Source organism: Zalophus californianus, chromosome 1 (genome assembly GCF_009762305.2).
Source record: "Zalophus californianus isolate mZalCal1 chromosome 1, mZalCal1.pri.v2, whole genome shotgun sequence".
Lineage (NCBI taxonomy): Eukaryota > Metazoa > Chordata > Mammalia > Carnivora > Otariidae > Zalophus > Zalophus californianus.
In genome coordinates, this window is record NC_045595.1 from 22,079,423 (window position 1) to 22,102,059 (window position 22,637).

At 50.4% G+C, this 22,637-nt stretch overlaps 1 protein-coding gene across 4 annotated transcripts in view; it reads left to right on the forward strand.

Moving 5' to 3' along the window:
- CACNA1D (calcium voltage-gated channel subunit alpha1 D) overlaps positions 1–22,637 on the forward strand; it is a 296,432-nt gene that overhangs the window by 239,388 nt on the left and 34,407 nt on the right. For 3 of the 4 annotated variants that reach the window (XM_035727534.1, XM_027583774.2, XM_027583772.1), the window contains 9 exons: positions 5,497–5,580; positions 13,106–13,150; positions 13,552–13,680; positions 15,984–16,049; positions 17,695–17,786; positions 18,701–18,860; positions 19,445–19,572; positions 19,711–19,807; positions 22,110–22,212. In XM_035727534.1, coding sequence (XP_035583427.1) covers positions 5,497–5,580; positions 13,106–13,150; positions 13,552–13,680; positions 15,984–16,049; positions 17,695–17,786; positions 18,701–18,860; positions 19,445–19,572; positions 19,711–19,807; positions 22,110–22,212 — 904 coding nt within the window. The remainder of the gene's footprint in view (positions 1–5,496; positions 5,581–13,105; positions 13,151–13,551; positions 13,681–15,983; positions 16,050–17,694; positions 17,787–18,700; positions 18,861–19,444; positions 19,573–19,710; positions 19,808–22,109; positions 22,213–22,637) is intronic. The other variant, XM_027583773.1, reaches the window with a different exon arrangement.

Consider the following 22,637-nt stretch of genomic DNA (forward strand, 5'->3'; position numbering starts at 1 on the left):
TTCTAGGCAAGAGTGCAAGGTGGCAAGAAGCCAAAGAGCAGAATTAGGGGAAAGCAAGGAGGCCGTTGAGTGTATTACATCTACTCCCCAAGGGAAAACCCACCATCTGGCATTGACCTTGCAGACTCTAGATTGTGCTTTTGACTGGGAGGTGACTGTGCCATCCTAGGCTTTTAAAAGGGAGGTCCTAACTGAAGTAAGATAAGCCCACTTCCCTGGCCTTTCCCTCTGGTACTCCCAGGGGAAGCCACTGGACGTGTCCGATGAATTCTCTTGCTCCAAGGAGGGAAACTGAAGAAGAAGGGCCTTCCCCCAAAGTACTGTCTCCTGCAGGAATAAAGAGCACTTCCAATTTGCTGGGGCTCCCTCTTTGTGCTTGTGGATGTCACCTGCCTTTGTCCAGCTTAGCTGCCTCGGCCGCGGGCTTTTCCCCGAAGAGCCACGCTTGGTTCCCAGGTCTGCATTTTGATCTTGGTTCTACCTTGAAAATGACTAATTTGTACTCCTGGCCACTTGGGCTTTGGAGAAGTAAAGGGTAGTTGGGTTTGGGGGAAGAGGAGAGTATTTTGGAGCTGTTCTCCTCTGCCGGTGCAGAGCCGCTGTACCGTGGACACCAGCATTGGTACCACCAGCCTCCTGGGACGGCATTCCCTGTCCCAGGGCCCCTGGCAGGAATACAGGCTCTTAACAAAGTGTTAACAATCTCTTTGGAGGACACCCTCCATCTCCTAGAAAGAACATCTGATAGTCTTTACAGTTTGTCAGTGACCACATCTCTTTTAGGTGATCTATTTTAATGCCAAATAATACTTGAGACCAAACATTCTTCTCCTTAGCTAGAACGTTGCGCCAGACCTCGTGGGCTCGGCCTTTGTCTTCGATGTCAGTTTCTCAGGGTGCTCTCCTGGTCCCCTTCTCCCGTGGAAAATGCTTTACAGGCCCAGAGCTTCTCCGGCCATCCATGTCATCCAGACCTCTCCTGCCCCTCCTTTCCCTGGACTGCTAAATTTCCCCCATCCCTCACCCCCGCCCAGCCCCTCTCTGCTCATCTTCCACAACGAAACTCTGGTACCAGCCACCTGTTGCCTGAGCAAAAACAAACAAACAAACAGACAAACAAACAAAAAACCACACCTTAGAATTTTCTTAGTCTCATGTTCAAAGTCCTCCACCAAACCTTGGCCCATTTGCACTTCTGCCTTGCTTCCCCGTCATTCCTTCTACACTCCCCACCCCTAGCTGTTAAGCCAGACCTTTCCATGGCATGGGCTTCTGTATATGGAAGCCCTTCTTTTGTCTTGTTATTGCTTGAGGCCTGTATGAAATGTGGGTTCCTCTGTGACATCTTCCCTACCAGTTCAGCCAAAGTCTGTTCTTCCCTTCACCTGCATGTCCACTAGATGCTTACTGGGCGATGTCATGATCAATACTTCTTTGGATCTCTCCGTTAACTGCTGAGAGGCTGCTTGAGGTCACAGGCTGGGTCTCCTGCGTCCCACACAATGCCTGCTCCATGCTGGCCGCTCAGTAAGGGTGGGTGGGATGAAGAAAGGCATAAACAGATGAGCCTGTAGGTGCAGCCTCTTGACATGAGATGGTACGCAGGGTATTTTCTGTCACAGGATATCTGATCGGAGTAGAGTGGCCAAAGGTGAATGCTTTCCTGTAAGCCCCCGCTTGACCTCTGGAAAGGCTTGTGCTAGTTAGAAAGCTGTCAGTTATGGTGTCTACTGAAATCTGGTGCTGTGGGTCATCTCTTGGGTCCAGCACTGCCCAAATAGTCCCCAGCAGAAATTGCTGAGTGACCTGGCTGCCATGGTAAACCACAAAACCGGGTGATTTGTGAGGGCTCCTTCAGATCTGCAGATGAGAGGGACTCCAGGCAGCAGAAAGAACCCGGACTCGGGCTGCTTCTCTTGTTTCTGTTCCACACACATTACCCCCCGCCAACACGTTACCCCTCCGCACACGCACACGCACACACATGCCACACCTGTGTGCTATATCCCGGCTGGAGTTCCAGCTCTGCTTCCAGGACCCCATAGTCAGGAGCAACGTGGACAGACGTCTGTCTGACAGACTCTCAGAGTTCTTGGAAATCTTGAAAGTTCCTGGCCCTAATGCCCACATGAGTCTGCTTTATGATTTAAAATTTCTGAGTCAGACATGTTTCTGAATAATAGAGATTATCACATGTGGCTGACTTGCGTGGTCTTTCCAAGCCTGTAGGACTCGACAAAAAATAAGAGTTGACTCTGGCTGAGTGCTAGGGACTGCTGGTTCCACTTGAGGGGCCCTGGCCTGGGCATTCAGTGGCAGGAGAACCTGTCATTTTTGGCCAAGAGAAGAGGGCACGGGGATGGGTCCTCTGCCAGAAGCCCTTTGTCTCATCTTCTGGTTGCCCAGACACTGTGGTGACTTTGGTGGGGAAAGGGTGGGGGACTGAGTCATGCTCATTCGACAGTGATTTGATCACATAGGAGGCTACTAAACAGGGAATCAGATGTGGGGAGAAAGAGAGCCTGGCTTTTTCTGCCTCCGCTGGCCCCCTGGCATAGCCACCTTGTCTGAGCTTGTGATTCCAGCCACCTGCATCAGCTCGAGCCTCCCGTTGTCTGCATTAGGGGTAGGTACCTTCAGTCCAGGAGTCCTCTAGGACTTGGGCACAATTTGTGAGTGTGCGGGATCTTCTGAAGAGAGTTGACGAGATTGCCAAAATGTTCGAGGACCCCAAATGGGAAGCCCCTATTGCATTGGTTTAAGGTGATTTCATGTACCACAGTGGACCAGAATGGGCCAGTTGGAGGATAGTGTGTAGGCCAATGGGAATGATTCAGAGGTAAGTACTGATAATTCTGGAAAAGCAGGGGAGGAGCTATTCAGGAATAAAGTCCAAAGTGGGGGCGCGGGTGGTGGCCTTGGCCTCAGGTGAACAGCCTACTATAGTGGGAGGAGTAGCACGTGGGGTACAGCTGTGGGCGGGGGCTGGTCTTGTGCCTGGACAGGAGAGGAGGAGGAACTCAGGGTCTTCAGCTGCTCTCCCTACCCCGGAGGCCTGACTGTTACAGGCGCCCAGCTGTCTCAGTGAGGCATCAGCTCCTCTCTAGGGGAGATGGGAACGATCACCAAACTCTCCTTAGCTTTGGAGATGCTGTTAAATCCAGGAAGGGAAGGCTCTGGTCCTCAGAGTAGCTTGTGGCACGGCTGCTGGTCAAATGCCTGTTTGTCACCTATCCACACAATGTAAATAAGGGACCCCGACACCCCCACGGCAGCGCTTAGCACTTGACCCAAGTGACTTTTGTGTTATGAGGTCTTCTCTGTGAAGGAAGTGATGCGCTCCTTTGGGTCCAGGCACAAGCTCTTTGTGTCCTGACCAGCCAGTGTGACCAGCATGCTCAGTGGCTCTAGTCTAGCCCTCAGAGTGGCTGGCCTTGCCCCAGTCGGCCAGCCAAGAATCACAGAGCATTGGGAAGAAAAGCTAGAAGGTGCAAAACGTGGTGTTCATTAAGACTTGACTTGTGTACACAGGTCGGCAGGGTTGATGCAGGCAGAATCCCTTTGTTTACTTGTTGGAGGCCTGAGATGAGGGGTCTGGGCGGATGCCAGTCAGTGAGGCAACGTGTGACAGAGAAGGGGAGGGGAGAGGTGAAGAGTGGGTGAGGGGTCATGGCAGGTTGGGTGGGAAAATCTTACATCATTTAAGATGAAATTTTTTAAAAGTCCAAACCATCAATTAGTGTCCTAGCTCCCCCGTAATTGTACTTGGAGTGCGTGATCAACAGTAACTAGAACAAATAGCCCCACTCCAGTTATTAGGATTACCAACACGTGCACACTTTCTATCGTGTCATCAAAGGTTGGGGCTCAGCAGTGGCTTTCTTGGGGCCTGCATGTGATCACAAGTTGATGGGACCTGAAACTTCAAAGTACCTTCTGTTCTGGTTTTCTTTATCCTCACTAAGTGTACCCAGTTGTAACCATGCTTGGCCCCTTTTTATATATTTCAGAACTGGATTTTTTTTTTTTTATTTCCAAAACATGTTCCAACTTTTTGAAAAGACAGTTGATTTTCAGATAGAGTCGTCGACCATGCAACCAGAAGCCTCTATGCGTAGTGCCCACCCCCACCCTTCTGACCAAGAGTTTCCAGGGGCTGTCAGGAGACAGCAGGCATGAATTTAGCACCTACCGTGCGGAGCCCACGAGAGCGCATACATAAAATGTATGCCACATAGATATACACGGATTTATAAGTCACAGTCAGACATCGTGCCTTCATGCTTGTTGCAAGATAGGAGGATCTGAATGATGGTAGGATGCTAGGTCGGTGGAAGAAAGAGACATTGCAGTGTGTGGAGCAATGGGATCAAGGCTCTGGGGTAGAGAGTGGGGCTAGTGGGGGAGGGGACGGAAGAGTCAGCATGGTACTCATCCTCAGAGGGCTTTCAGTGGGTTAAAGCTGCAGACAGAGACCCCAAATTCAGTGACGAGGACATGTGAGAGGCAGAGCAGAGATCAGGAGGATCTGAAAAGGTCCCTTCAAGGAGCTGGCATTTGGTCTGACCTTGGAGGAAGTGGATTTGGGCAGAGTCAGGGTGGAGAGGGCTGGGATTGCTGTTGCCGCTGAGAGAGGGGGAAGAACCTGTTGGTGCTTCTGAGGGATGGCAAGGAGTCCTCCTAGCCTGGAGGGTGGAGAGAGAAGGGAGGAGAGCTGGGGTACAGGGAGGATTCTCTCGAGGCCAGTGGGAGCCTTAGTGCAGCATCACCCTTGACTGTGCTTTTCCCTCGTAAGACCCGTGTGGGCTCCCTACACAACACCCTTACCCACAGACCGGAGTGACTACGCCTCGCCACTCTGTGCCCTGGACTGCGTGCCTCACTGTGCCTCTGTCCCAGTGAGGCCAAGGGCTCTATGAGGACAGAGCACACCCTTCATAATCCTTTCACTGGTGAGGAGCAGGAGGAGCTACTGATTTGTTTTAAGAGCACAGAAAGAACGTGTGAAAGGCTGGTCACGGTGTTCTTTAATTGGGAGAAGAGAAAAAACTTGGGGAAGGAGTAGGGGGAGGGCCTGCTGACTCTCCTGTGTAAGGGTTGCAAACTTAGAAGGGCCGCACACCCTCTTGTGACAGCTTGAAGTTGTGACCCTAGTTGCACCGGCAGGGTTTTCAGAGGCGCCTCTGCCCTGCACAAACTCCGCTTGGTCTGGGGCCGCTCGGGGCCATGGGTCTGCACTGCGCGTGCGTGTGTGCGTGCGCGTGCGTGTGTGCGTGCGCGTGCGTGTGTGCGTGCGCGCCCTCTCTCACACATGCAGGTGCCCCCCAGCCTGTGTCCCTTTCCGCCAGTCAACGGTACTGTTGCCTCCCTTTGGCTCTCCCACCCCACCTGGTTGCCATGGGTACGGCGGGGCCTCCGATATGTCCCCGTATGATCCGTGTGGCGTTTCCATTCCTACGTGCTCATAAACGTCTGCCCCCTGCCTGCTCTGTCCAGGGGTATTTTAGTGACGCCTGGAACACGTTTGACTCCCTCATCGTAATCGGCAGCATTATAGACGTGGCCCTCAGCGAAGCCGACGTGAGTATGCGCCCGCCGTGGCCGCCCGCCTCGTGTCCTCTCTCTGTCTGCACATTCCGCTCCCCGCCCCGCACTGGCATCACCTGGACAAGTCACAGGCCCCAACCTCACTGGATCTAAAACCAGGAATTTCCTCACGAGAGCTGTGGACAAGAGGCTTGTGAGGGTCGAGCTTTATCCCAGGCCTTTGCAGACACAGAGCACCTTTCGGAGGGCTGACCCGGGCAGCGTTTCCCGAGTCGCTGGTAGGCAGGGCAAGACAGGCGTCTCTCATTGTTTTTATTTGCTGTGTCAGCAGCAACACCCAAAGTGACGTACCTATAACATGTTTGTTTTAGGGTGATTTTTTTTCAAGTAGCCGGGTGGCATAATGCTAGAATGTTCCCTTTTTATAACACTGTCCTTTTCTTCTTTTTTCCTGTTGTGCTTCCTCTCCTCTGTGGCTTCTGAATGCTTGCCCTAACAGCACTATTTCACTGATGCATGGAACACTTTTGATGCCTTAATTGTTGTTGGTAGCGTCGTTGATATTGCTATAACTGAAGTGAATGTAAGTAGCAAACTTTGTGTCCTGTGACGTGATTGTTTCTGTTAAGTCTGACACTCAGGAGCCTAGAAACCGTATCCATGGGTCTCTCTACACTTAAGAAATTCGGGCATACATTTATTTTAGAAGACGAAGAACATTTTGTAGCCTCCCCTCCCCCGCCCCGCCCCCTTCCCCTGAAAGAGAGTAGAGAAGGAAATGTAGAATGGCCATTTTGGAGCCAAACATTATTTTAAAAAGAGAAGTTCTTAGGAGCCTGTGAAGGGCCGGGAGTTAATTTATGTGAGAATGTGAACATTAGCACGCGCTAGCTGTGTGACCTCGGCTGGGCACCTGACTGCCCTGTGCCTCAGATTTTTCCAGCTGCAAAATGGGGTTCATAATGTGTGCCCTGGTACCTACAATGGTTCTGTGAAGGGAAGGGGGGGCGGGGCTTCATAGCCACGCCATGAACACGTGACTGCTGCTGCCTTCACCTGTATCATGTGCACCTGCCGAGTCTGACTAGTGACACTGGGGAGTACCCTGTCCTAGCTCCCCAAACGATGGTGATCTCATGGACCAGGGGAAGGAGGGCTGAGTGTGTATGAGGACAGGGTGTCCATTCTCCTCTGTTGCACTTGATTGAGCCCTTTAATAAGGAAACAAGTGCAGCAGCAGTGTGGTAGATGGAGTGACCCACCCTTCCAGAACCATCCTGAGAACCCTCCTTCAAAATTAAGAGGCTCCAGAAAGGGGAGCACTGCCCCCTTTCCAGTCGTTCTTGGATCTAACCCATGCCTGAACCAGAAGGACCTGAGGCCGGCACAAATGGCCCTGCTCACCTGGTCTGTCCCCAGTTTGTCACAAGTCTTAGTGGGTGTCCAGTGTGTGTGCCCCAGTTGTGTAGAGCCCGTGCCGGGGATGAATGGAGCATGGGGTGGGGCTGCTGTGCGGTGTTGACTTCCTGCTCCATGTGGCCAGCCCCGCCCTCCTCCCCCACCCCTGGCTGGGAAGGGACCTCCTTGCTCTGCCTGGCTGACATCTGCAGGATTGTACGGCCCATCCTGGTGTCCAGACAGCCTGTGTCAAATAAGGATGGTGCAGTCCCTCTTTATGCCGCTGCTTTGGGGCTAAGCCAAGCCTAGATCACAGACCAGTGGGACGGCCGCTGGCCCGGCACTCCTAAGGCCTGACAGTTCTGGTCTTGGTTCAAAACTGACTTGTTGGACCTGGGCCTCAGTTCCCCCATGGATCAGCTGGGGCAAATGATATCTGCCCTCCCTGCTTCGTAGGTGTGTCGGGGGGATAAAATGATGCAGATATTTGTGAAAATGCTGGTTACAAAACTTGAAGTATTAGGGAGATAAAGGCTATTATCCAAGTGTAGACTTTCCGTGGACTAACAAGTGAAATGGACTGTAAGACATGTCCACGAGGGTGTGATGTATGCCTCACAACACCCCAATCCATGCCATGACAAGGGACTAAAGTGGTATTTTGCTAGACCCAGGAAGATACATCCCCCAACCTCCGTGAGCCCAGACTTAGATAAATTGCACTTTATGTGAAATATCCCATAACTCAGCTATAAAATTGTCATTCAAATGTGTAAATTATGCTTGGTTATAAAATAATCTAATGCTAATGGCAGAACAGCAGGACCCTAACTGGGCTGCCATGAGCTCTCTCCTGAGTTTATGACCAGACGTTGCCTGCTTAACCATCTCCTGACGTAAATTACTTACAACCTTTGTCAAAGTCTGCTTACGTGAAAATTCTGGCACAGACCCTTACGTAAGTCAGAGATGGTCTGTAATGGAAATGAAAAGAGAATAAACTACAGTTTCAGCAGTTCTCCCTGGAGTGCTCTGTGCTGAAAGGGATGTGCAGGTGGTGGGCATAAATGCTGGGTTTCTGGGTACCAGGATGTGGCCGAAGTTTGTTCACTGAGCCAGCAAGCCAGCTCTCCAATGCCTCATTCCCCGCCCCCCCCCCCCCCCCCCCCCCCCCCCGCTGGCTGGCAGGGTGTGGCGCTGGTGCCCTCAGTTGACAGCACGTGCCCAGCTTTCCGGCTGCCCCTTCATATGCTGGGGGCAGGAGCACACCGTGCCTGTCCCCTCTGGCCCCACCTTGCTCATCAGTGTCGCAGACATATCCTTCTTCATGTGTTATCCGTCAGGAAAGCTGCAGTGGTACAAAAACGCACACCGAACTTTCTAGTTAGCATTTGACTTTGGGGTGTCTGCACAAAACAGGCTTTCATTGGGCCCATTTCTGGCACTCCATCAGACTTTCAAAATCACGCCGGTGACCATTCTCATGCCATTTTCTAGTCAGTGACTTTTCCCCTGGTCAGATATAGCCCGAGACAAAAGCTCCCTCGGCTGGTGGCAAAACCAGCTGTCCACCCTAGGCCAACAGAACCCCTTAGGAGGTCTCAGCAGTTCTGGGCTGGGCCGCAGTGCAGGGCAAATGCTCAAAGCCACCTTCTCATGTATTCAGTCTCTCAACACGTGTGTCCTGGGCACATACAGTTTGCAGGCTATGGGCACAAAGATAAAAGAGACTGGATGTCCTTAACTTCTGATGGTATAACTGTTAATGGTGGAGCTGCTAATTCCTCCAGCCCCTTCTCCCACACATGCCAGGTTCCGCAGAGGAGCAACTCACATCCTATCCCTGGGCTGGCCTTACCCCCCAAGCTCCTGGGTCAGCTCAGTTTGAACACCCTTCGTCCATGTTGGCTGTTTTTAGCTATGATAAGTTATCATTTTCTGCAATATTTAACTTGCTGTGCTCTCTCCCCCAACCTCTGTTGATCTTTCTTTTCTGTTGCCTAATTGATTTTCATGTTGGTTTTATTTTTAGAAAATTGTAGCGGCAAGTATATATAAACATATATACGGTGATGTCGTTGTTAAAGCAAAAGCACTTTAAAGACTGTATACCTGTTTGTGGCTTCCCCACCTTTGGTTTTCACTGAGTTTCACCGGGTGTGCTATTTATGGGTCGTGGTCATCTAAATTGTTTCCCATCCCCTGGGTCCCCGTCTCCACCTGGGGTCTGGGCCAGGGCCATCTTGGCCAGTCATGCTTGGCTGTGTGGCTTGCCAGCATTGTCTTCAAGAATGATTGATCTAGCCTGCAAATGAGAAATCTAGCTTGCGTTTGTAGTTTGCAAAACATTTTGGATGGCCCTTTCTGTTGTCCTGCTTGATGCCCCCTCAGCCCCCTTCTGCTGCCCCTGCCTATGTACCTCCCCCCCCCCCTTGCTCTGACCATGGTTTGATGGCTCTCACAGATTTGTCTTTATCACATCTGGTCATAACATCATCAAGCTGCTAAAATGTCAGATGATGACTGGCAGGCTCACCTTTGCTCACCCTCGGATGCCTGTTGGTGCCTCGAATGGTAAAATGACCCAGCACCCCACTTTCCCTAACCTGGGCAGTGGCTGTTGCCAGCACTGAGTCCTTTCCCACTATCATTATTGCTGGGGCAGCCAAATACTTGTGCAGAAGCTATGACTGCCTTGTTCTTACTGAAGGCATGTGAAAAGTTAGTAAGGAGCTCCCTCCCAGGGGCCCAGGAATTGTCCCTGACCTGGTGACCGACAGCTGTACTCAGCTTCTGGTTGTTCAGCCCTCCGTTCCAGGTGCCAGCCTTTTTCTGGGGACCAGGTCACTGATTTCTGGACATAGGCTCAGCATTCCCATATACAGAAGCTGTCTCTCCCAGAAGTGTTATGTGTCAGGTCAGAAGTAGCCAGAGGGAGGCTCTTCCCCACTCCCACCTCCAAAGAGCAGGTTCTCCAGCATGTTCTGTGATGCTGGTTCGCTTCCTGTCTGGAGTGGAAAACCACATCATCTAAGCCTTTCTGGGAAGAGATGGGGATTAATACAGCAAATGCGGACTGGTCTCTTTGGTTGCACTTGGGAAGCTCAGGGATTGTTTGGCTCCTGTAGTTACTGTGGGCGGACCCCAAACCTACATCTCAAGAGCCTGCCTGAGAACCCTGTGCAAAGGGGCTGGAGGGTCATCAGGTGTACCCCAGGATCTAAGGAGACTTCTGGACCCAGGCACACAGTTTGGCCTCCTCAGGCTGAGGGCCATCTCCCTGTGGGGTTCCCAGCTGAAGACACTGACCCTCAGGGTTGGAAGGAACTGCTGAGGGCCTCCAGCCCAAGCCCGGAGATGGCACTGGAATCCTCTCCACTGAGGACTGACCACACAGCCCTGGTGGCTGTCTTTGGAAAACTACCCAGGGAGTGAACCCTTTCCCAGTCTCAGCCTCTGAGGGCATTCTGTCATTGATCCCAGGATCACACAGGGCATCAGCTCACCCATGTTCCAACCACAGCCTCCAAAGCCTGCTGTGTTTCCAAGCCTCCTCCACCCTCTGTGGGCAAGATGGGGTTACAGTTAACCTGTTTGCATCGTCTGGGTACTGAGCCCTCATCAACTCCAAAAGAACCCACTGCTCAGCTGTAACAGCCTGAGTGGGCTTTTCTAGGGGCTCCCCTCTCTATGGCCCATCCAGACCAAAAGGAATTTGTTGACGTGAGTGACCACCTGAAGATGTGCCCAGCTTTACCCTGGCTTAAGACTGGAGTTCCCTATTCGAGCAGCACCTTAGAATCACCTGGGAGCTTTTAAAACTCCCAAAGCTCTGGCATACCCCAGACCAAGGAGATAAGAATCCTTGGAGTGGGACCTGGGCATCAGATTCTGCAAAAGAGCCAGCCCCAGGCAGTTGGAATGTGCAGCCCAGGATGAGAGCTGGCCTGCCCTTTGCATCTGGCTGGCATCTGTAGTTTGGGCAAAGCCATCTTCAGGGTCCTTCCAATTTGTAAGATATTTTGGCAACTTGCACCGTCCCCCAGTGCTGCCAGCAACATCCTCCTCCACGGCAGTGCTCCCTGCCCAGCATGGCACTGAGGGAAGGAGGAGATGTCACAGGCTGCACTGGGGGTGCACGTGGCTTGGTGTGCTGTTTGTGCTGTCCTTCCTTTCTGCATGTTGTGCTGACATGTCCCTCCACGAATGCTGTCTGGTTCTCCTCTTCATTTTTTTTTTTTTTTAAGAATATCCAGGGTTTCAAGTTCACAGTCTAAAATGTGTCATACTTCAAAGGTGTCAGGTGGAAAAGAGATGTGCACTTCAAATGTCAGTTTGGCCACTGACTTAACCACATTATGAGGGAGGGGGCACGGAGAGGTCCATCCAGACTTGGAATGAGATGGGGAGGACAAGCAGAAGGGGCCGGGGCCAGATCGTAGCCAGAGAGTGTCTTCCCTGACCAATAGCCCTCTTATTCTTGCAGGTCTAACACGCAAGTTATGGACATCTCAAAAGTATCACCATAGAGTGTTCTGTTTTAGGCACACCCTGGCCCCCTTGAGCATAGGCAGGCAGAGGCGTGCATGCACACACCCCCACATACTCACACACCCTCCCACTCCAGCTGCACGGGTGAGACCCAAAAGCCTCATGCACACAGCCTTAGGGAGATTGGGAGACAGAACTTTAGAGAACTAATTCCTCCATTTGTTAAATTCATTAAGTTAAAACCATCATCTGTCCCTTTAAGATGTTCTTTGTCTTGGGGTGAGAGAAAAGAAGAGGAAAATAAAAGACAGGGACCGGGGCTTGGACTGTGCCATTAGAGGTCCTTCTGAGCATCCCGGGTGAATCAGGGACCCCTTTGGAACCCTATCAGAACCTGTTAGTCCTGGGTTTGTCCTCACATTGCTGAATTTCACTTCTGATAGGATGTGCCCCAACTCCCTTATTTTCCATGAATTATATGTTTGGTCTCAGGAGGCAGCTGTTAGGGAGAGTGAGAATTCGGAACGGAGCCCTTACTTTCCCTGTATTCCCAGGGAGGAGAACCACTCAGATTAGTGCTCGCCATCTATGCGTGTGCATACATCCCTTAGCTGTGCGGACACGCCATGCAGTAGGCTCCCTAGAAACCCTGGGGACCACTCAGCAGTTCCAGGTCCCCAAGAACTGGCTCATTCCTCCATCGGTTACCAGGTAGACCAGCTGCTTCAGTGAAGGGGACCCTCCTAGAGGGAACAGAGAGGCCGTTATTCCTTGTCTCTTGTTCAGCCCTTACTGTTTTGTTAGAGCTTGCTTACAACCTCTTTCCAGTCTCTTCAACACTGAATATCTAATAAGTGCCAGACTGCATGCTGGGCACTGAGTGAAGCAAGGTCCCTGCCTGAAGGGGAGGCAAGTGCCCAAAGGGTGATGAGTGCTGTGGTTCAGCCCCCTGTGGCCTGAGCTATAGGTGCCCAGCCAGACCCTGGATGAGGTGGAAGTGCAGAAACTCAGGGCAAGCTGGTCCTAAGCTGCTGCTGCCCTAGAGTCCCACGGGGCTGAGCACTGTCTTCTCTGACAGCAGCGGTCAGGGCTGTAGGCTGGGCGCTGAAGGCTTCTGTGGGGAAACCAGCCCCTCTCCACTCACACTAACTTGGTTTGCCCACCTCCTCGTCAGCCCTGCCCAGGTATGTGGCTCAGGAGGTGTGTGGGGTATAGGCAGGTACCACTCTGTTTGCCCCATTTGATAGACTCCTCCTGTTCATCAGGGTTAGGAGTGGCCTGCTGCAGGGCAGTTAGTTCCCTAGACCCACAATCCTGCCTCAGCAAAGAGAACTAGCCTGCCCGTGAGAAGCAGGGTCCCACTCTGCATGTCTGTCTTTGGGGACAGCTGAGGTCTTGCAGCCTTCTCTTTTACTGGATGCCTGCCAACCTCAGAGCATCATGTCCTGGGATGTGAATTAGAAAGTAGCGTGTCTGAGCCTATGTCAAAGGCTGCCCACTCTCAAGTCCAGGTTCAGACAGAGCCCCTGGCATTTTCTTAGGGAGGGAACAGCCGTGTTGTCCTAAGACACCAACCAGAAGTTTTTAAAAAGTGGGGAGGGGCCCATCCTTCTGAACCACTGCTTCCCTTCTGTTCATTAATACATTGTCAATCTTTGATTTCTTAAAGCCAACTGAAAGTGAAAATGTCCCTGTCCCAACCGCCACACCCGGGGTAAGATCAGTGACGAGTCCCCCGGGGCTGGGCCTTTTCCTTGACCATGCTGAGTTTCCCACTAGTGTTTCTGTATTCTCCGTGGTTGTCCTTCCAAAACAGTGTCTGCAGTGGTTTGCATTCATCATCAGTGTCCAGTACTCTTGACCAGCCCGGCGTTCTCCTCTTAACACACTTGACCACGTGGACATGCATGTGCTGTGTAGACGCAGTTTCCTAAGCCCTGTGTTGTTAGCATGTAACTCTTCCTTTCATATCATGCTTTCCAAGGTGAAAAGGCCCTAGAAATACATCTTCTGTTCTTACCTCTGTCACCTTTGTTTGCATCTGTTGCTGTTTTTCTGAAAGTGTTGCATGTTCTACTTTGCATTGGGTTTGACCTCTCCATGATAACCCTTCAGAACTCTGAAGAGAGCAATAGAATCTCCATCACCTTTTTCCGTCTTTTCCGAGTGATGCGGTTGGTGAAGCTTCTCAGCAGGGGGGAAGGCATCCGGACGTTGCTGTGGACTTTTATAAAGTCCTTTCAGGTAAGAGCTGGGCCGGGGGCTTCTCTGTTGCTCTTGGAGATCACATGTGAGCCAGTGAGTGTCCTCTGTCATGGAGGATCCAGACTCCCTTCCACATGGCCACTGTGACCCCCTAGGTCAATAGAGGATGTGGAACATGGAGGCACCTGACCCAGCCGTCCTTGGTGAATCAGACAGGATTCTTGCTCAAAGGAAACAGAAGGCAGTAAGGACCTACAGCTAAGGAGGGGTGTAGTGTTTCTCAGATGGATAGAGATGGGGAGTCTCCAAACCCCTCAGTCCTCTCTGAAATGCCCAGTGGTGGAGAGTGACATCTGAGAGAGGGCAGGTCCCAGCAGACCGCCGATAAAGTGAACAGCTTCTTGCCAGGACGGCTCTTCCTCCTGAGGCTGCCACGGTCCCCTCTGTTGGTTGGTCTAGATATGAATCAGACTGCTCCACCTGAGCCAGCACACCATCCCCAATCTCTGCATTACCCAGTACCTGTAAGGATCACAGCATTGAGGACATTTGGGCATAAGCCAGGCCTCACTTGTCATCTGTGACTCTCCAGGCTGGTGCAGCCTGAACCAGGACTGACCCAGCTTCTCCTGTACCTTTTAGTACCCCACCCCAGATATTCTAGTCTTCCTGACTGAATTAACTGGGGATGGGGTACAGATTCTTGTTTAAAATATTCGTCTATGTAAGGGAAATGTAGCTATGTATAAACATTAGAAAGTGAATCATGAATCTTTGTGACTATTTTTAATTTGAAATAAACACCTTGACAAGTGAAGCTATCCAAAGACATGTAAAGAAAAAGTTCAAGTTAAGCCCACCACCTCTGAGGTAACTGGTGTTAACATCCCAGGGAGCGTTTTTCTGCTTGGGTAAGATTTTAACATGTAAAGGGAAAGGATGGCTTCTGGGAAAGGGGGTAGATCCAAAAACTCAAAGAAGGGAAATCACAGATCCTGGCAGGGAACCTGAGGTTGTCAGAAGGACTGGGGATACAGTGCTCAGGGAGAGCGAGCAGGGCCTCAAGTGAGCCTTGGTCTCAGAAAGGGGTCAAATCCCAGACATTCATTATTAATATAAAGTACCAAAGTTTTTGAGTTAACTGCTATAAAAATAGAATAGATTCATGCAATAATGTCATAACTTACTTTTAAAGAAATTATTAAACTTTTTCTTTTTAAAAGTTTGTCCACCATAGATAAATTCATTGCACAAAGTGGTAGTTCACAAAAACTGAGAAACAGTGCCAACAGAATTCTTAAAGATTCAGTAATGTAGGAAGAAAATGTGTATAGGTATGGTGAGGAAAGCCTGGAACTAACCCTGTGGGGCTCTGACCAGCGGTCAGCCATCAGGATGGTGCTATTGCACCGGCCTGGGCAAGCAGTCCCAGATCCAGAGGGGACACACGGCGGGAAGGTTTTTAGCCACTGGCTTTCTGATTTGTGGATAAAAGAGAAAGTAGATGCTTTAACCATGAGTGCTTGGCATTAAGTTCAACAGTCTGGCCGCTACCCTGGAGGTGTACCATGTGCATGTCACACGACATGTCCTAGAAAAAAATAGTTGAACAGGGATGAGAGGACCAGGGGTCTGACCCCACACATATATGTCTGTATTTAATGTTCTTAAGGAGAGTCCAGGTTTGGCGACCACCCAGCTAGCTCGCTTTCTTTTCCCTGACCCCAACCCTCAACTCGCATTCTTTCAGAAAGTGTGTATTTTAAGAAAGATGTCTTGCTTTCTTCAGCAGCAGGCAGAAAGTGGTTCTTTCCCTTGGCCCCAGTAATTTCACTCCCAAAACCTCACCTGAAGCAGACATGGGTGGTTTTGCACAAAGATGTTCCTTTGCAGTGTGATCTACAATAGACCTTGCCCGCACCCCAGACATGCCCACGAAAGAAAGTGGAAACAATCTAAATACCCAGTGTTCTGGAATGGTTTGATCAATTATGATAATCACAAAGGAATCCAATGATGCATATAAACATCATTGTGTGGGTGATATGTCTGCCCTGACACTTTTTATTTAGGGTCAGGGTATACTGTTAATGATGGTGGAAAGCATATCCTGCCCATAGATTCTTAACACTAGGTGTGTGCATGGATGGTATACTCAGGACTGAAGTTATTGTGCTGGGCTGGGGTTTAAAAAGTCCTCCTTCACTGTCGATGTCCTTTCAGCATAACCCAGAAAAGAGAAGCATGTGGCCCTGTGTTGGGCCTTCATTCTGTACCCGAGCAGTCACAGTGTGGGGGAGAGGGGAGAGGCGGGCACTGAGCCAACTGCTTCCTTCTTCCAGGCACTGCCCTATGTAGCCCTCCTCATAGCCATGTTGTTCTTCATCTACGCGGTGATTGGCATGCAGGTAAGCACTAGCCACTTTCCCCCTGTGTCCCCTTTGCTGGGTAGCCCCAGATTTGTGGCAAGATGTGCCTTGGCCAGAGGGAGTGGAAAGCCAGGGTCCTGATTTTGCAGGCGAGTGCCTGTGCCGGGGACCGCCAGGCTCAGAAGAGCAGGGAGAGGTTGGGACATGCCAGGGAAGCCTGGGTGTAGTGGTGTGCCTCACCCCCAGGCTGAGTCCTGGAGACTCAACTGACGGAGAAAACCCGCAGTTGGTTTCAGCAACAGGAAATGCCACACTGAGAGAAGCTGTAATTGTTCTGGCTTCTGTACTGATATTACTAAGAAGATATTTAATGATACCGAAGTCTGTTGATGGCCTGGAAAGTTATGTTTTATCACAACCAGCTAGATTCTTACTTGAAACCACCTGCTCCCAGATGCTGTGGCGGGGGCTGCACTGGGATCATTATTTGGCATGGGTAGCGCCCTTTTAAAAAAGAAGCACGAAACCAGGCCCTTCTGTGACCATGGCTGAGGGGCTGCAGGATTCTTCCCCGCTTCTCCGGGGGTGTGGAAAGGGATTGGGGCTTCATTCACTGCTGAGCTGAGCTGAGCCCTAGCAGGGTAGGCACAGCCTCCAGGAGGAGAGGGAGGTGGAGAGCAGCCTGCTGGACCTCCTGGGGGTCTCTCTGCTATGTGCTCTGCTGTTTTGGATGCTGTCTTTCAGATAAGGGGGATGCAAGTGTCAAAAGAGGTGGGGTGATTCCAAGGCAAAGGGGTGGCTGCGCTTCCTTATCTGAAGGCATAGAAAAATTTGCAGTTCGATAGGGATCTATTTGGGAGTTGTGAATGACGAGTTGACCTACTTGAGCCCCTGTAATTCAGCGTGGGATGCTTTGTGCCCCAAATGGCCTTTTATGACCTGATGTTCTCCTACAAAACAAGAGCTGTGTTGGAGACCTGCAAGCTGCCCTGCACACACCATCACCAGTTCGCTCAGGAGGCTTTGCCAGGTTCTTCTAAAATGGCCTGCTCTTCTACAAGTCCTGCAGCCAACTTCCCCTTGCCCTTCCAGGAAAGGCCTCTCTCCTCTCTGTGGCTCACTGGCCCGCACGTTTGTCTGTAGCCAGATCTTTTGTCTATGCACACTCAGGGTCTTTCCATTTCCTGGGGCTCCTGGGCCGTGTCCCCTCTGCTCCTTTGCAGGCAGTGCTTCCTCTGCCCAGACACCCCACCCTTCTATTCACCTGACTATCCTCCACTGTGCCTTCAGTTCTGGGCCTAAATGTCACTCCTCCAGAGGCCTTTCCTGACCCCATCCCCTGGCTGCAGATCCGTTACGCGCCTCCCTGTCTGGCTGGATCAGGCCAGCTCTCTGCAGGAGGGGCTGTCTGTCTGGTTGCCTGGTAGGAACTCCCTGAGGTGAGGAGGCTCCTGACTTCGGCACTGGGCTCCCAGCAGTTAGCACGGTGCCCGCCCCGTGTTTGCTGAGTGAATGAAGTGCCAAGCACTACGAGAGAGCCCTACTAGGTGTTGATCAATCTTGTGTTCGAAATTCACATGTGGAATATGTTTCGTGGAGGGTGTTTTGCTTTTTGGTTTTTTGGTGTTTTTTTTTTTTTTTTTTTAAACAAAATCTTTATTTCCCTAATAATTTCTCCACCCAGATGTTTGGGAAGGTTGCTATGAGAGATAACAACCAGATCAACAGGAACAACAATTTCCAGACCTTTCCCCAGGCGGTGCTGCTGCTCTTCAGGTGACTGCGTCCCACGAGGGCACATCTCTCCCTGGCTCTGGGCTCCAGGGTGACCCAGGACACATGCTCTGTGTCCCCTCCTGGTTGATGGTGGTGGCTTGTTGTATTTGTTTTGTATCCTTGAACCAAAGACCTTACCATTTCAGTCAGAGGAATTTCTCTGGACTGTGGGAACTGTTATGGTCATTCAGACTGGCCAGCTTACGGGTTATCCCTTTGGAAGCTAGTAGGTCTACTAAAGCCACCAGGAAAATGGTAGGGTACACACTGATGCATGGGAGCATGCACTTGAACACACCCAGGAACATGGAAATATAGCAAGAACAGAAAGGGCCTTTGCACAGCCAACAGGGAACATCCAAGATGCACAATTTCAGATTTTATAGGATTGTTTTTAACCCCCGTTAACTAGCTTTGTAAACAAGTTGCCTTGAAGTGAGAGAACTTTCTAGAAATTATACAGGTAATTTCTAATGATTCTTGTGATTGAATAGCGAGTTACTTAGAATTTGGTAGTTTTCAGTTCTTTGCTTTCAACAAAATTGAATGGGGATCTAATCAAATTGTCAGGTATTAGGTCATTAAAAATAATTATTTTAAGATTGTAACATTTAAATAAGAGAAGACACAAAAACATCCATTTATACAGAAAGAATTGATGTGCTTGTATCAAATGATTGTTTTAAATCAAAGGGAGCTATAGCAAGGCCTCCACTTAGAGAAGTTGCATTTGAAAATAAGTAGGAATTTCAGTTTAGGAATTTTCACTCTTTCGAACTGGCTTTTCCCCTAAATCACTTAGGTTTTTTTCTAATTACAAATTTTGTTTTAAAAAAAATTTCTTAAAAATGTGAAGGTCTAAGCTTCAAATTGCTTCTTCATCTACTAAAGCCCTTTTTCTTAATCTCAACAAGGTGTGCCACGGGTGAAGCCTGGCAGGAGATCATGCTGGCCTGCCTCCCAGGGAAGCTCTGTGACCCCGAGTCGGACTATAACCCTGGGGAGGAGTACACATGTGGGAGCAACTTCGCCATTGTTTATTTCATCAGTTTTTACATGCTCTGCGCATTTCTGGTGGGTGATCATGACAGCTCTCTTTCTCAACTGGTGGATGCTTGTGTGGCATTTGGGATTCAGACCACGGATGTTGCCCCCTCGAATGACTGTGGGGTATTGTATGTTGATGAGCACTCTAGACTTCATCTGGCAGTTGGGGGTTTTTCTTCAACAGGTGTATGTTACTAGCACCTTCATTGTGAGCAGGGGTTTGAGGCTCCCTAACAGGCTTGGGACAGTCACCACCCCAGCGTCTTAGGGCTGCTGGTGTCTTTATCCAAGTTCCAAAGCCACCACACGTAGCAGTGACTCAACAGTGTGAGGTATTTGGTGGCCACAAAATTATAAAACTGCAGTGTGCGTCGACAAGGCCAGATGACACAGCCCCCTGCTTTCCCCTGGGACTATACCAAAGCCATTGTGGAAAGCTGGAAGCCTGCCTTTTTCTTCAACATTCTCCAGAAAGAAAGTTTTTATGGCCTCAGAGAAGTGGGTTTCAAATGTTTCACGACTCTTATAATTAATTAGGAGGCCCTTACTAGGGTCTAAGCCCATCCATTCCACTAAAGATGAAGCAGCTTTGCTCTGATGTGCTTTTTCAGATCATCAACCTGTTTGTGGCTGTTATCATGGACAACTTTGATTATCTGACCCGGGACTGGTCTATTCTGGGGCCTCACCATTTAGATGAATTCAAAAGAATATGGTCAGAATATGACCCTGAGGCGAAGTAAGTTGAAAAGGCTTCCATGTGACTTGTGTGGGCTGTTTCTGGAGTGTTGGCTGTGATTTTTGTAGAAGGTGGGAGGGACCGAAAGCTCAGGCCAGCCAGTGCTTCCCTGGACCTCATGCTGTTCTTTGTCTCCAGAGGAAGGATAAAACACCTCGATGTGGTCACTCTGCTCCGCCGCATCCAGCCTCCCCTGGGTTTTGGGAAACTATGCCCACACAGAGTAGCCTGTAAGGTAAGTGTCCTGTTGGTGTGTCTGATGGCCTCTCTGCAGGGACTCTCTGCTTCATTCAACACACACTAAGTGACATTCTGCCGAGCCTTCCATCAGGTGCACTGGAGATGCAGAGATGAATCATATGTGGTTCCTGTCCTGAGGCGCTATCAGATTTGTAACTCGTAGGATACCCTGTCAGCCAATAGTAAGAATAGGAAGGGGATCGTGTCATTTGTCACTGGGTGGATGAAGGGGAAGGTGACATTTGCATGAGGTCCAGAAGGCCAGAAGCGGGAGGGCATTGCAGAAAGGGAACACAGCTCAGATGCGGAGGTCGGAGAATTACCATCATGTTGGCACATGGGGAGCCACTGATATGGCTGGAGCATAAGGGAAAGTGGCAGAGGACTGTGGGCACAAGCTGAGCGCAACTCCAAGGAGCCCTCTGTGCCAGGCTGAGTCCCACAAAAGAAGCATCAGTAGAGTTTCATGGTGGGAAGTTGCCCCTTGGCAATGGGGGAGTAAACAGGAGACCACCCAGAGAGCTGTTGGAGTCACCCAGAGTGAGGGCGGTGGAGGTGGGGACAGAGGAGGGCAGGGCTGGAAGGTCTGCTTAGGAAGTAGGCTGGAGAAGACGTGGTGCCCTAGCTATTTCCTAGCTTGAGTGACCGTGGACATGATGGCACACCCCTCTGCCACCAGAGTGTCTGTCCCCATGAGCCATACATCAGCAGTGGCCTCTTGGGGTTGGGTCCAGATCTCCCATCCCACCCCACTTCTGTAGTTTTCACCCCAGACCATGCTCTCTGTGAGCTCCAGCTGAGATTTGTTCTTCTTCCATAGAGCTCTCAGGGAACCACCTTGAGTCATCGTAGCAACAGAAAATAATTCCCTTTTCTGAAGGAGACATGCAAGATTTGCTTACTGCAACTGCCCCTAGAAATCCAGCCAGCCACACAACAGCTGGTCACCTCTTCCCCTGGGTCTGAGGCAATTTTGGGTTCAGGGGTTTTACCCAGTGTTGCTGGGCCAGCTCTAGACAGAACCCAAAGTAACAGAGTGGAGTCTATAACGTATTGCGGAGAAATTTCAAAGAAATCTTTGGAGACAAACTCATTGTTCTCTGCCCTGAAAGTCCAGAAAACCCTATTGGCAGGTCCTTGGGTCTTTGCCCACATCATTGCTTCTCTGTAGCCTGGACTCTGGATGAAGGTACAGAGAATAAGCCACAGAAGTGGACTTTTTTTCATAAATTTCTTTTCTGCTTTCCAAGAACAAGATGGGTTCCAGCTTATGGCTGTTGTTTTGTGTTTACGTTTCCAGACCCTTTTATATAAAGGACCTAAGTATCCTTGAGGCACAATGTGGTCCATTTTGCTGATTCAGGAACTTGCCAGGGAAAGTGAATGGACATGCAGGCTCTCCTGGCTACCTGTGCTGGGTTTGGAGACAGGCATGGTTGGTAATAGGACTAGAAATTTAGGTGGGATGAGTCATGCAAACGTGAGATTCCAGTCCCTTAATAGGGAAGAGAAAAAGCATTAAAAATCTCTTAGGATGCCTTGCCATCCCAAAATAAGAAATTTGGAACCATTAACAATTACAAATACCACTTACTTAGCTCTGATCACATGCCAGGCATCCCCTGAAATTTTAGCGTCCATGATCCACCTTAATCCCAGCTGAGTGTACCATCTGTATTGGAGGTAACCAGGGCCCAGCGAGGGTATCACTCCCTCAAGCCCATTCCTCAGCTCCCAGTGCTAGTGTTCGAGGGACCAGAAGGGAGAAGAGAAGCGTTAAGTGGGGGTCCTGCTCTGAAAGACCAGACAGAGCAACCGTGTGGACTTAAAGGGGGTCCCACCGTGGGCATGATGGTCCCACCGGGGCAGGGTTCCCTAAAGGACACTCCCTATCTTAGGAGTAGTGAGGACCCAAGCTCCAGTCCCTGTGCCTGGCTTTTTGTACCTGGTGTATTATCTCATCCTTAACAACAGCTTTAAGGATGTGCCCAGAAGGGAGGCCTGACCCTGAGATGTGGGGAGGGACAGAAGAGCGCTTGAACAGTCATGTCTTAAAACAGTTGAGGTTAAAAACAAGCAAAGCACACCATCCACGTGCCAGCATATGTGTTTCACAACTAAAGCCTTGATCTGTGTCAGCTCCGAGTACCCCCAGGTGCTAGGTGCTCCCTAAGGAGTTGTGGAACTGAACTGTTGACTAGAAGGAGGCAAGGGATAAACAGAGAATCAACACCAAGAAGTAACATGGCCGTCATCCATCATTCGCCTTCTATTGCGAAACTTCTTTCTGTTTACAGAGACTAGTGGCCATGAACATGCCTCTCAACAGTGATGGGACGGTCATGTTTAATGCAACCCTGTTTGCTTTAGTTCGAACGGCTCTTAAAATCAAGACGGAAGGTGAGCATCCCTGCGACAGGACGGGGTACAAGAGGGGAGGGATGCCACATCCCACGTTGCGTTCTCCCATCCGGGCCTTTTCTTGTCAAAGGGGAGGCTGTGGGGAAGGGGCAGTGAGTGCTGGGCCCAGCTGCCTGTCCCTGCCTGCCTTTATGCTTCACTTTGTCCCAGAAGGTTTTGCGGTGACCCCTGCCACTGCTTGCTTACAGAGCAGGAGAGATTAGGCGGGGGAAGGAGGGCTGGGGCAGAGACGGGACCATCACAAGTGTGCTCACTCCAGCTGTCCCTTTCTACTGTGTGACCTTCAGAGAGGGATTTCATGGTGCTGAGCTGTAGCTTCTTTCTCTCTTGAAAAGGAATAAGTATGCCTACATCCCAAGGAGTCCCAAGGCTGAGATGAGAGGATGTCTGCAGGAGCCCCTCTG